General features: G+C 44.6%; 1 protein-coding gene across 1 annotated transcript in view; it reads right to left on the bottom strand.

Moving 5' to 3' along the window:
• The window catches only part of SYTL5 (synaptotagmin like 5), a 314,612-nt gene extending 300,935 nt beyond the window's left edge, over positions 1 to 13,677 (bottom strand). The window contains 1 exon segment of the mRNA XM_054719382.1: positions 13,559 to 13,677. Coding sequence (XP_054575357.1) covers positions 13,559 to 13,677 — 119 coding nt within the window.
• Between the last annotated feature and the right edge of the window lie 251 nt (positions 13,678 to 13,928).

The following is a 13,928-nucleotide window of genomic DNA, read 5'->3' as shown; positions in this document are numbered from 1 at the left end:
ACCACCGGAGGGCTGGCTGAGCAGATGCTCTACAACTAGAATAAAAGAGAGGGGTACGTGGGATGATGCTGATGCTGGTGACCCAAAGACCACACTTTAAGAACTACGGCTCAGGCGACACAATGGCGGCCTGGAACGTGCTCGGCGCAGTTCCCCCGGCGGTCTCCGGCTGAGGGGACGGCTCCACTCGCTGCCAAGCACGGACAGACGAGCCCCTGGGAGACATGGGGTGGGAGACTCCGCGCTTGCTGACTTCCGAGTCCTTCAGGAATCTCAACGCCCCGGAAGCAGCCAGGTGCGCACGCTTGGCGACCGGCCACCGCTGCAGACCCAAGGGCCGACGCAGCGACACCGGAACAGCCCGCCGCCGTGCACCGGGAACACCGGAGCTTCGCCGAGCCCGCCGCCCAACGAGTTCTGTGGCAGCCGCCCTGGAGCTCTGAGAAAATGGCCGAAGTAATTGCTGAGAGGGAATTGACCAACAGGAATTGGGATCAAGACGACGAAACCCCGCTGAGACCCGGGTCCAGGCGAGGCTGCGAGCCTCTGGGCTCGGGTGTGGTCACACGTCCTTGGGTCTAGGTGAGGCCTCACGCCCCTGGGTCTGGGTGAGGCCACGCGCCCCTGGGTCCAAGTGAAGCCGGATTCCGGGTTCAGGTGAGGCCATGCGCCCCTGGGTCCAGGTGAAGCTGAATCCTGGGTCCGGGTGAGGCCATGTGCCCCTGGATCTGGGTAAGGTTGGGTCCCGGGTCCGGGTGAGGCCGTGCGCCCCTGGATCCGGGTGAGGCCACGCGACCCTGGGTCTGGGAGAGGTCACGCGCCCCTGGGTCCGGGTGAGGCCACGTGCCCCTGGGTCTAGGTGAAGCTAGATCCTGGGTCCGGGTGAGGCCGTGTGCCCCTGGATCCGGGTGAGGCTGGGTCCCGAGCCCAGGTGAGGCCATGTGCCCCTGGGTCTGGGTGAGGCCACGCGCCCCTGGGTCTGGGAGAGGCTGGAGCCTGGGTCCGGGTGAGGCCATGTGTCCCTGGATCCGGGAGAGGCTGGGTCCCGGGTCCGGGTGATGCCTCGCGCACCTAGGTCTGGGTGAGGCCACGCGCCCCTGGGTCTGGGAGAGGCCACGCGCCCCCGGGTCCGGGTGAGGCCACGCGCCCCTGGACCCGGGTGAGGCTGGGTCCTGGGCCCGGGTGAGGCTGTGTGCCCCTGGATCTGGGTGAGGTTGGGTCCCGGGCCCGGGTGAGGTCACGCGCCCCTGGGTCTGGGTGAAGCTGGATCCCGGGTCCGGGTGAGGCCGTGTGCCCCTGGATCCGGGTGAGGCCTCGCGCACCTAGGTCCGGGTGAGGCCACGCGCCCCTGGGTCCGGGGGAGGCCACGGGTCCCTGGGTCCGGGTGAAACTGGATCCCGGGTCAGGGTGTGGCCATGTGCCCCTGGATCCGGGTGAGGCTGGGTCCCGGGCCCTGGTGAGGCCATGTGCCCCTGGGTCCGTTGAGGCTGTGTGCCCCTGGATCCAAGTGAGGCCACACGCCCCTGGGTCTGGGTGAGGCCACGCGCCCCTGGGTCTGGGTGAGGCCGTGTGCCCCTGGATCCGGGTGAGGCTGGGTCCCAGACCCAGATGAGGCCACGCGCCCCTGGGTCTGGGTGAAGTTGGATCCTGGGTCCGGGTGAGGCCATGTGCCCCTGGATCCAGGTGAGGCTGGGTCCCGGGTTCGGGTGAGGCCGCGTGCACCTAGGTCCGGGTGAGGCCACGCGCCCCTGGGTCTGGGAGAGGCCACGCACCCCTGGGTCCGGGGGAGGCCACACGCCCCTGGGTCTGGGTGAGGCCACGGTCCTCTGGGTCCGGGTGAAGCCGGATCCTGGGTCCGGGAGAGGCCGTGTGCCCCTGGATCCGGGTGAGGCTGTGTCCCAGGTCCGGGTGAGGCCGTGTGCCCCTGGGTCTGGGAGAAGCCACGCGCCCCTGGGTCCGGGTGAGGCCATGCCCCCATGGGTCCGGGTGAAGCTGAATCCTGGGTCCGGTCGAGGCCGTGTGCCCCTGGATCCGGGTGAGGCTGGGTCCCGGGTCCAGGTGAGGCCGTGCGCACCTAGGTCCGGGTGAGGCCACGTGCCCCTGGGTCTGGGAGAGGCCATGCACCCCTGGGTCTGGGTGAGGTCTTGCGCCCCTGGGTACGGGTGAAGCCGGATCCTGGGTCCAGGTGAGGCCGTGTGCCCCTGGATCCGGGTGAGGCTGGGTCTCAGGCCCGGGTGAGGCCACACGCCCCCTGGGTCTGGGTGAGGCCACGTGCCCCTGAGTCCGGGTGAAGCCGTGCCCCTGGGTCCAGCCGAGACCAAACCAGAAGGAGTCGGACCTCCGTTACCACCATTTGTCCACCATCCAGAGCTGAAAAGTCAGTACTGACATGTACACATAAGGAACTGGTGGACATTGAAATTGGGTCTCAAAAGAACTGTTGGTCCAGAAAGGAACTCACTACAGACTGATTCATTTGCCTGTCAGCATAACTATTATTGCTTGTCTCACATTCAGTTCTTATAAGTATATCTCTAGTGACACATGATCTCGCTCATCTAGGGGAAATGATGAACAACATAGACTGATGAACAAGAACAGAACCAGAAATAAGGAGGCATCGATCGGACTATCGGGCCTCAGAGGGAGGATAGGGGAGGGTGGGGGGAGGGGGGAGAGATCAACCAAAGGACTTGTGTGCATGCATATGAGCCTATCCAATGGTTAAGTTCAACAGGGGGTTGGGGCATCCGTGGGGAGGGGTGTGGGATGGGAATGGGGGGATGAGGAGAAATATGTGACACCTTAATCAATAAAGAAATTTAAAAAAAATCAAGAAAAATCAACCATAAACTATTTAACCCTGCAACTTAAATAACTAGAAAGATAACAACAAGAAAAGGCCAGAGTAAGTAGAAGGAAGGAAATAATAAAGATTAGAGCAGAAACAAATGACATAGAGACTAAAACAATGATACAAAAAATAAATGAAACCAAGAGTTGGTTCTTTGAAAGGATAAACAAAACCGATTAACCATTAGCCAGACTCGTCAAGAAACAAAGAGAGAGGACCCAAAAAAATAAAATCAGAAACAAAGGCTGAGAAGTAACCACTGACACTACAGAAATACAAAGGATTGTAAGAAAATACTATGAACAACTATATGACAACAAAATAGACAATGTGGATGAAATGGAAAAATTCCTAGAAAAATAGAATCTCCCAAAACGGAATGAGGAAGAATCAGAAAACCTGAATATGCCAATAACAACTGATGAAATAGAAGCAGTAATAATAATAATAATAAAAACTTCCAACAAACAAAAGCTCACATCTGGATCATTTCACAGGTGAGCTTTACCAAACTTTCAAAGAAGAACTAACACCTATACTCCACAAACTACTGCAAAAAATACAAGTGGAATGAACACTTCAATGGTCATTTTATGAGGCTGCATTATCCTAATTCTTAAACGAGAAAAAGACACCACAAAGAAAGAGAATTACAGGCCAATATTACTGATGAATATAGTTGCTAAAATCTTCAATAAAATATTAGCAAACCAGATCCAGAAACATATTAAAAAGATCACACACCACAACCAAGTGAGATTTATTCCAGGAATGTAAGGCCGTTATTATATTTGAAAATCAATAAATGTGATACATCGCCTAAAAAAAAAAAAAAGAAAGACAAAAACCACATGATCATGTCAATTGATGGAGAAAGAGCATTGGACAAAATCCAATACCCTTTATTGATAAAAACTCAGCAAAGTTGTAATAATGGGATCATACCTTAACATAATAAAAGCCTTATATGAAAAACCTATTCCCAATATCACATCCAATGAGCAAATACTCAAACCATTTCCCCTAAGGACCGGAACAAGAAAGGGATACTCACTTTCACAACTCTGGTTTGACATAGTATTTGAAGTGCTAGCCATAGCGATCAAAAAGAAAAAGAAATAAAAGGTATCCAAATTGGAAAAGAAGAAGTAAAACTGGCATTATTTGCAGATGACATGATATTGTACATAGAAAACCCTAAAAACTCCATCAAACACTACTGTATTTAATAAATGAATTTGGCAATGTAGCAGGATACAAAGTTAATACCCAGAAATCTATTATTTTTTTATACATCAACAATGAACTCACAGAGAGAGAAATTAAAAAAAAAAAACATTTATCATTGCAATACAAAAAACTAAGATACCCAGGAATAAATTTAACTAAGGAGGTAAAAGACTTGTACTCAGAAATCTATAGGACATTGAAAAAAGAGATAGAGGAAGACATAAACAGATGGAAGAACATACTGTGTTCATGGATTGGTAGAATCAACATCATCAAAATGTCCATACTACCAAAAGCAATCTATAGATTCAATGCAATCTCCATTAAAATACCAATGGCATATTTCACAGACCTAGAACAAACTCTCCAAAAATGTATATGGAATAAAAAAGAACTCAAATAGCAGCAGCAATCTTGATAAAGAAAAAAAAAGTTGGAAAAATCATCATACCAGATATCAAGCTATATTAAAAAGCCAATGTTCACAAAACTGCCTGGTACTGGCACAAAACGGACATATAGACCAATGGAACAGAGGTGAGAACCAAGAAATCAACTCAAGCCATTATGCTCAATTAATATTTGACAAAGGAGGCAAGACCATACAATAGAGTCAAGACAATCTCTTCAATAAATGGTATTGGGGAAATTGAACAGATACATGCAAAAAATAAAACTAGACCACAAACTTGCACCATACACAAAAATAAACTCAAAATGGATAAATAACTTAAATATAAAACAGGAAAAAAATCGTAGAGGAATCCACAGGCAGCAAAATATCCGACATATGTCATAACAATATCTTTACAGCTCCTAGGACATTGGAAACAAAAGGAGAAAATAAACAAATGGGACTACATCAAAGTAAAAGCCTTCTAAATAAAAAGCTTCTACACAGCAAAAGAAACCATCAACAACAACGCAACAAAGCCCACTACATGAGAGAACATATTTGCCAATATTATCTCTGATAAGGGTTTAATCTCCAAAATTTATAGAGAAAACATGCAACTTAACAAAAGATAAACAATCCAATCAAAAAATGGGCAGAAGACCTAAATAGACACTTTTCAAAAGAGGACATACAGAAGGCCGAGAGACATGAAAACATGCTCAAATTCACCAATCATCCAAGAGATGCAATCAAAATGACAATGAGGTACCATCTCACACCTGTCAGAATGGCTATCATCAACAAATCAACAAACGACAAGTGATGGCAAGGATGCAGAGAAAAAGGAATCCTTTTGCACTGCTGGCGGGAATGCAGACTAGTGCAGCCACTGTGGAAAACAGTATGGAGTTTCTTCAAAAGTTCAAAATGGAACTCCCATTTGACCCAGTAATCCCACTTGTAGGAATATATCTCAAGAAATCAGAAACACCAATAAGAAAGCATATATGCACCCCTATGTTCATAGCAGCACAATTTACAATAGCTAAAATTTGGAAACAGCCTAAGTGCCCATCAGCAGGTGAGTGGATTAAAAAATGGTAGTACATCTACACAATGGAATACTACGCTGCTATAAAAAGGATGGAACTCTTACCATTTGCAAAAGCATGGATGGACCTGGAGAGCATTATGCTAAGCTAAACAAGCCCGTCAGAGAAGGATAAATATCACATGATCTCACTCATTTGTGGAATATAATGAACAAGATAAAATGATGAACAAAAATAGATGCAGAGACAGAAAAGCATCGAACAAACAGTCAAACTTCACAGGGAAAATGGGTGATTAAGAGATCAACCAAAAGACTTGTATGCATGTATACTAGTATAAGCATAACCAATGGACATAGACAGTAGGGGGTGAATGCATGTGCTGGGGGGTGGGAGTGGTGGGGAGAGGACAATGAGGAGGGGTAAAAGAGAATTATGTAATACTTTAAACAATAAAGAATGAAAATTAAAAACAATAAAGAACTTAAATTTAGCAAAAAGGCTGTGGTACATTTATACAATGGAATACTATGCAGCATTAAAAAGAATAATCTTTTACCCTTTGAGACAGCATGGAAGGACCTGGAGAGTATCATGCTAGGTGAAATCAATCAGTTAGAGAAAGACAAGTATCACATGATCTCACTCATATGTGGAATTTAAGTAATAAAATAAACTGAAAAAAGGAGTGAATCCAGAGACATGGAAGCATGGAACAGAGTGCAGAATCTCAGAGGAAAGACAGGAGAGGGTGGGTGAGTGGGAGGCAATCAACCACGGGCTTTGTTTGAATATATGCATGACCCATGGACACAGACAACAGGGCAATGAGGGCCTGGGGTGAGGAGCGAGGACAGGCTGAAGTGGGGTTAATGGGGAAAAAAGGGAGACATATGTAATACTTTCAACAATAAAGATTATTGAAAATTCTAATAATATCCTATATAATAAAGAGGTAATATACAAATTAACCATCACTCCAATACACAAGATGGCTACCCCCATGTGGTCAAAGATGGCTGCTTCCATGTGTACACAAGATGGCCGCCACAAGATGGCCTGCATGGGAGGGCAGTTGGGGGTGACCAGGCCAGCAGGGGAGGGCAGTTGGGGGCAACCAGGCCTGCAGGGGAGGACAGTTAGGGGTGACCAGGCCAGCAGAGGAGGGCAGTTGGGGGTGAGCAGGTTCGCAGGGGAGGGCAGTTAGGCACAATCAGGCCAGCAGGGGAGGGCAGTTAAGCACAATCAGGCCAGCAGGGGAGGGCAGTTAGGGGCGCCCAGGCTGGCAAGGGAAGGAAGTTAGGGGTGACCGGGCCAGCAGGGGAGGGCAGTTGGGGGCAACCAGGCTGGCAGGGAAGGGCAGTTAGGGTTGACCAGGCCAACAGGGGAGCAGTTAGGCATCAATCAGGCTGGCACTGGAGTGGTTAGGGAGTGATCAGGCTGGCAGGCAGAAGTGGTTAGGGGCAATCAGGCAGGTGAGCGGTTGGGATCCAGCAGTCCTGGATTGTGAGAGGGGTCCCAGATTGGAGCAGTTGCAGGCTGGGTTGAGGGACACCCCCACCCATGCACGAATTTCATGCACCGGGCCTCTAGTATAAAAATAAATGGCTAAAAAATAAAAAAAAATATATTTTTTATTGATTTCAGAGATGAAAGGCTTGAGAGAGAAATAGAAACATCAATGATGAGAGAGAATCATTGATTGGCTGCCTCTGGCATGCCCCTCATCAGAGATCAAGTCCACAATCCGGGCATGCACCCTGACCAGTAATTGAACCATGACCACCTGGTTCACAGGTCAACACTCAACCACTGAGCTATGCTGGCTGGGCTCAAAGGACACTTTAGCTGTTTCCATGTCTTGGCCACCATGAATAATGCTGCAATAAACATAGGGGTGTACAAATCTTTACCAATAAATGTTTTAAAATTTCACAGTTAGATACCCATAAGAGGTGTTATGTTGCTGGGTCATATGGTAACTATTCTTAAATTTGTGAGGAGCCTCTATACTGTTTTCCATAGAGGCTATACAAGTTCACATTCCTACCAGAGTGAATGAGGGCTCCTTTTTCTACATGTCCTCTCCAACACTTATCATTACTTCTTTTGTTGATTAATAGTCATTCTAACAAGTGTGCAGTGGTATTTCATTGTACTTTTGATTTGCATTTCCCTAATAGCTACTGAAGTTGAGCATCTTTTCATATATCAGTTGGTCATTTGTGTCTTCTTGTGAGAAGTGTCCATTCAGGTCCTCTTCCCATGTTTTAATTGGATTGTTTGTTTGTATGAAATTCAGCTGTATAAGTTATTTATATATTTTGGATATTAAACCCTTGTCAGAGCTGTTGTTTTCAAATATAATCTCCCATTCAGTTGGTTGCCTTTTTTTTTAATTTTTAGAAGAAGTGTGAGGAAGCGAGAGATAGAAACATCAATGATGAGAGAGAATCATTGATTGGCTGCCTCTTGAACACCCCCTCCTGGGGATGTAGCCCACAACCCGGGCATGTACCTTGACCAGAAATCGAATCATGACCTCCTAGTTTATAAGTTGACGTTCAACCACTGAGCCACGCTAGTTGGGTTGCCTTTTTGTTTTGTTGGTGGTTTCTTTTGCTGTGCAGAATTTTTTAGTTTAATATAGTCCCATTCATTTATTTTTGCTTTTACTTCGCTTGACTGTGGACTCAAATGCATAAAATATTCTCTCCAACCAAGGTCCATAAGTTTGGTACATATAAAACATAAGTAATTTATTGTTTCAGATCTTATATTTAGGTCTTTGGGATGTAAAATTGATAGGAACAAATAAACAAACAAGAAAAACAAACAAAAACTCATAGACACAGACAGCAGTATGGTGGTTACCAGAGGGAAGGGTTCTTACCAGAGAAAAGGGTAAAGGGGGTCAAATATATATAATAGAAGATGATTTTACTTTGGGTGTTGGGCACACAATCCAGTATACAAATTATGTGTCTCATACATGTACACTTGAAACCTATATAATCTTATTGACCAATGTCACCCAATAAATGTAATTAAAAATGAAGTAGTCCAGAAGTGTGGCCCATACTAGTATATCTGGATGCTGGCATTCACACCCAACAGCAACTTGTATAACATGTGTTATTGGACATGTCCACTGGGGAAGAGAACCCTCTTGAATGGGTCATCTTTGGTCTCATGTCCACCTCCAGACCCATAATAGTTGCCAGAGGAATCCCATTCAAGGAATGATTTTTTTTAAAGCGACTCCCAGAGCTGAACAAAAGTGAGAGTTGGGTAGGGAAAAAGAAAAGAGAAATGTATGCTATAAGTCAATAAATAGAGTTTACTACTGAGACAAGTCCAAGAATAGGTGCAAAAAAGAACCTAAGTCCAGACATGTTTTAAACATAGGCATTGTGGTCAAATGGAAATGATGTCTTAGTGAGAATGAAGCCAACAAATGAACTGCAAAAATAAATAGGTACTTAGTAGTATTTTAAATTGAAGATTTCTTACATAAGTCAAAACCACAAAGTAGACATTTAGCAAGCAGTATTTATTTTTAGGTGTGGAAGATCAAGTAGAGTAAAAATTTGTTAATGAGATTTAGGGAGGGGAAAATAGATTCTATGAGCCATGTAATTTTTATGTTAGGCTGAGTTCTTCCACAGTTAGAAAAATCTAAAATACAAAAGGATCAACAGATATTTTAATATTATGCTTTCAAATGAAAGATATTTTTTTGCATTTGCAGTCCCTGTTGGTAGTTCAGTTTTCTTTGCATCAGTTCCTCCCTCTTTCTTCATTGCATTAAAGCATCAATAAACCTAATTGATTTGTTCTTCACAGAGAACATTTAAAATACTCTTACTCTCTAATACTCGAAACCTGTGTATATATGCCTTGTATCACTCCTTCCTGCTTGGACTTAAATAGAAAAATAAATGTATTTGAGCCTCTGAGATGAATCTAGAATGCTCTCATAATAACCAGTTATTTCTCCTCAAACTACAGTTCATGCCTGGAGGTAATAATCAGGTTTCTGATGTGCTTTTTGGTACAGAGCACTTTTAAGAGCACCCAGAGACCAGTTCTACCTTATGAATGCCACATTTTAGTGGCTATGTGGACTGTGGAGCACAATTGCGTGAGAGGCCTCTAAAATCTTGATTCAATACAATTTTTACATTCTTCCAGTGTTCTATTTTCTTAATCCATAAGGACAGCCTACTTAAGCAAATAAATACACAAACACAAAACCCACTGCTTCCCAAACTCCAGTTTACTAACTTTCCAGATCAGTTTTTTCTTTGTGATGATCATAATGCTTTTTTTTTCCCTTTGGCTCCCATTTCCTTCTGAAACTTATTAGCAGAATCTGAAGGCAATTTTGTGATTCATTGTAAATAGATGAAATATAGTTGACATATATTTTCTAGTATCAAAATCCTTTTGAAATCTCATGGCTAAGCTCATATGTAACCTCTCCTGTGAAACCATTTCTTCTATATAGATCTTATTCATAACTGATTACTTTTTCCTCTAGAGTCCCACCAAATATCAACCTACACCTCTGTATCAAAGTGAAAACAATTGTAATAACTAACACAAAGTTTACTGGTGCAATAAAATCTGTTACACCATAATTTCCTTACGTTGATAACTTTGGATGATAGCAAGGAAAATGACTAAGTTCCCTGTATGCTCTAGCAAATCCTCTAGTTGAGTTTTCCAGAAGTTTATTCTGAAATGTGAATTTGTTGTGCAAATTATTTAAGGAGTGCTCTCTGGAGGAACCTGTAAGTGAGTAGGTGAGGTAGGAGAGGGAAGTGGGAGGGACTAAACCAAGGTGAAGTCCAGCCTCAGCAAGTTCCCATGGGGAGCTCTGAAGCAGAAGTTGCATTGTGGGGTCTGTCTTGCCTCAAGGTAGAGACAAATGGTTACAATATCCGTCAGTCATTGATTTGGGGCTGCCCAGTAGGGACAAAAACTCAAGTTTATCTGTCACTTGCGGTTCTCTAATCCTATGGGCAACTCCAACCACCCAAAGGTCATCCTCTAAAGAAAACAGTAGGTGCCAACCCTTAGAAGTAAAGCAGGTAGAAACTGGGGGATGAAAGCATAATCTAAGGGACCCTAGAGGATCTGAATGGAGCACTGATAGTGGTCACTAGAACTAGTAAATCAAGAGCCAAACAAACCAACAATAGGAATAATGATTATAGCCAGGAATTATTGAGTGCTTACTGTATGTCAGTATTGCTCTATGTTCTTGATAATATCACCTTATTTAATCCTTACAACAACCTTATGAGGTAGCTAATGTTACAATTTCTGTTTGTCAAATGAGGAAACTAGATTTATCTATGGAAGTAACTTGTCCAAGGTTACATGAAGATTTCACGGTGTAAATAAGATTTCAATCAGTAAGTATGGATTGCATATTTGCTCAACAGCATGTACTCTAAACAGCATGCTGCCAAATTTGGCATGGCTTCTCAATACATAGCTGTTAAGAGTGACAGAACCAGAATCATATGGGCTTGACTCATATCTTGGTAGCTCAGAACAAAATGAGACAACACATTTAACACAGTTTAGTGTAGAAAAAACACTCAATTCCTCAAAAAAATTTAATGAGCCAGAAAATCAATAACTTTACCCTGGAGAGCTCTTCTGTATATTGTAATATGAAATAAGCATCAAGAATATTTTCATGTATTTCCAATTCTAAGGATCCCAGTTGCTTTAAGTGCATTGATTGTTTCTGGAGCATGTTAAGATAATATTACTATAAGTATTCTCTTCAAGTAAAATAAACAAAGTTTCTGATTGCAGTTTTGGGAAACATACAAGACACAACATCTACATGTTGCACAGTAAGCAGTAACCGAGGAGGAAACTGTTTATATCTGCTCCTGTATTCAGGGGTGATATGTAATAGCTAAATATATTTAACAAGCAAGAGAGTACAGGTAGCAACTAATTGCAGTGGATAAAGCAGCCAATCAGAATGACAATATGACCATTCAGAACAGATGATGCAATCAATCAGGATGAATGCTGGCTGAAACATAAGTGAGATCATATATGGGGATTTAGCCAAATATCAAACATGCCTACAACTGATATGAAACTCAACTGTGCCAATATTACTCAACTTTTCTCACAGAGACATATTTGAAAAAATTTAGGTGTTCCTGGGGTAGAATGGGTACTTTTCACTCCCCAGATCCCCTGCTTCTTCTCCCAGCTACAGTGGAGACAAAGTCTCAGTAAGACTGATCTGAGAAAAGCATTATCTTATCTAATAAAAGAATAATATGCAAATTGACCGTACCCCTGCTACACCCACAAGCCATGCCCACTAGCCACGCCCACAACCAATCAGGAGCAAATATGCCAATAAATCCAACCAAGATGGCTGTGGCCACAGAGAGCAGGCCAGAGGCTTGGGTTTCCCCGGCAATGTAGGAAGCCAAGCTTTCCGCCTGCCCTTGCCAGCCCAGGCCTCTACTCAATGCTACAAAGTTTCAATGATAGAAGATAAATAAATTTCCACAAAAATGGTGGCATCCACAGAGCTGGAGAGAGTAGGAGGCTATGGTTGCCCCTGGTGATGGAGAAAGCCAAGCTTTCCATCTGCCTTGGCCTGCCTTGGCTTCAGCTTAAGGCTACAAAGTTTCAATTATAGAAGGTAAATAAACCCCAACAGAAATGGCTGCCGCCACAGAATGAACAGAAGGCTTGGCTCTGCTCCAGGCAACAAAGTTTCAATTGTAGAAGATAAATAAACCCCAGATACCAGGGCCTCCGCGTGGGTCGCCGGGGGGCATGGCCAGCCTGCAAACCACCATAGGCCCCTCACCTAGGCTGCCCCACACTCCAAAAGAACCCCCACCCTGATCTGGGACACCCTTCAGGGCAAACCAGCCAGCCCCCACCCATGCACCAGGCCTCTATCCTATGTAATAAAAGAGTAATATGCAAATTGACCATCACTCTAACACACAAGATGGTTGCCCCATGTGGTCAAAGATCCTGCCCCCATGTAGACACAAGATGGTCACCACAAGATGGCCATCAGGGGAGGCCAGTTGGGAGGGACCAGGCCTGCAAGGAAGGGCAGTTGTGGGTGATCAGACCAGCAGGGGAGGGCAGTTGGGAGGGACCAGGCCTGCAATGGAGGGCAGTTGGGGGTGACCGGGCCTGCAGGGAAGGGCAGTTGGGGGGACACAGGCCTGCAGGGGAGAACAGTTGGGGGTGACCAGGCCTGCAGGGGAGGTCAGTTAGGGGTGACCAGACCTGCAGGGAAGGGCAGTTAGGGGCAAACAAGCTGGAAGGGGAGTGGTTACGGGGTGATCAGGCTGGCAGGCAGAAGCGGTTAGGGGCAATCAGGAAGGCAGGCAGGCGAGCAGTTGGGAGCCAGCAGTCCTGAATTGTGAGAGGGATGTCCGACTGCCCTCAAGGGGTCCCAGATTGGAGAGGATGCAGGCTGGGTTGAGGGACACTCCCCCCACACACACACCCCGTGCACGAATTTCATGCACTAGGCCTCTAGTAAATAAATAATAGCTAATATTTATTTTACACTTAGGTACCAGCTGCTGCACATATATTATCTTCCTTAACTTTTGCAACAACCCTATGAGGTATATACTATTATTATTATCCTTGTTTAATTGACGAGGAAACCAAGGCATGGAGAAGTTGAGTAACTTAATAAAGGTCATGCAACTAATATATTCCAGAGCTAGCACTAAAACTTGGGCAGTCCCCCAACTTAGCTACAAGTTATGACATTATTACCAAATGGGCATTCTCATCAACACTATATTAGCTAAACTCCATTCTTTCATCCAGCTAAATAATAAAGTACCAAAAATATTTGGGCTATGGCTTGGAACCCATGAAATCACTGAACAACATTTGCCTTCAATGTGGTTGCAGTTATCCCGTTTCTGATCTAAATTGCTTGAAACAAACAGAAAGCAGTGAAGGAGAGCAGCAAAGATAAAAGAATATTACCTTATTCTCTTTTCCTCCACTTTTTTCAAATATTCATCTCTTTTTAAAACTCCTAATATCATTTCCTTCTCATGATCTAATAAAAATGAGAGATTGATGAACTCTGAGTTCTTAGACATAGTATTTCAGCAGCAACTCTGAATAGCAGTGGTTGAATCTTCCAGGTGAATTGATATCCCCAAATCTTAAGGTCCTGTTCAACAACCCAGAGTCACTCAGTTATTTGATATATAGTGATTTTTTTATAAAGTATTTGAAGAATTGCCAATGTTAGTTAGGTATTCTTCCAGGCTACATAGAAAATAGGCTCCACTGGGAATACATTCCAAAAAAGTCATTACTGTTTTAACTGAAAAACATATCCAAAGAC

This window comes from Eptesicus fuscus, chromosome 1, assembly GCF_027574615.1.
Source record: "Eptesicus fuscus isolate TK198812 chromosome 1, DD_ASM_mEF_20220401, whole genome shotgun sequence".
Classification (NCBI taxonomy): domain Eukaryota; kingdom Metazoa; phylum Chordata; class Mammalia; order Chiroptera; family Vespertilionidae; genus Eptesicus; species Eptesicus fuscus.
This window is presented reverse-complemented; position numbering and strand designations above follow the sequence as displayed.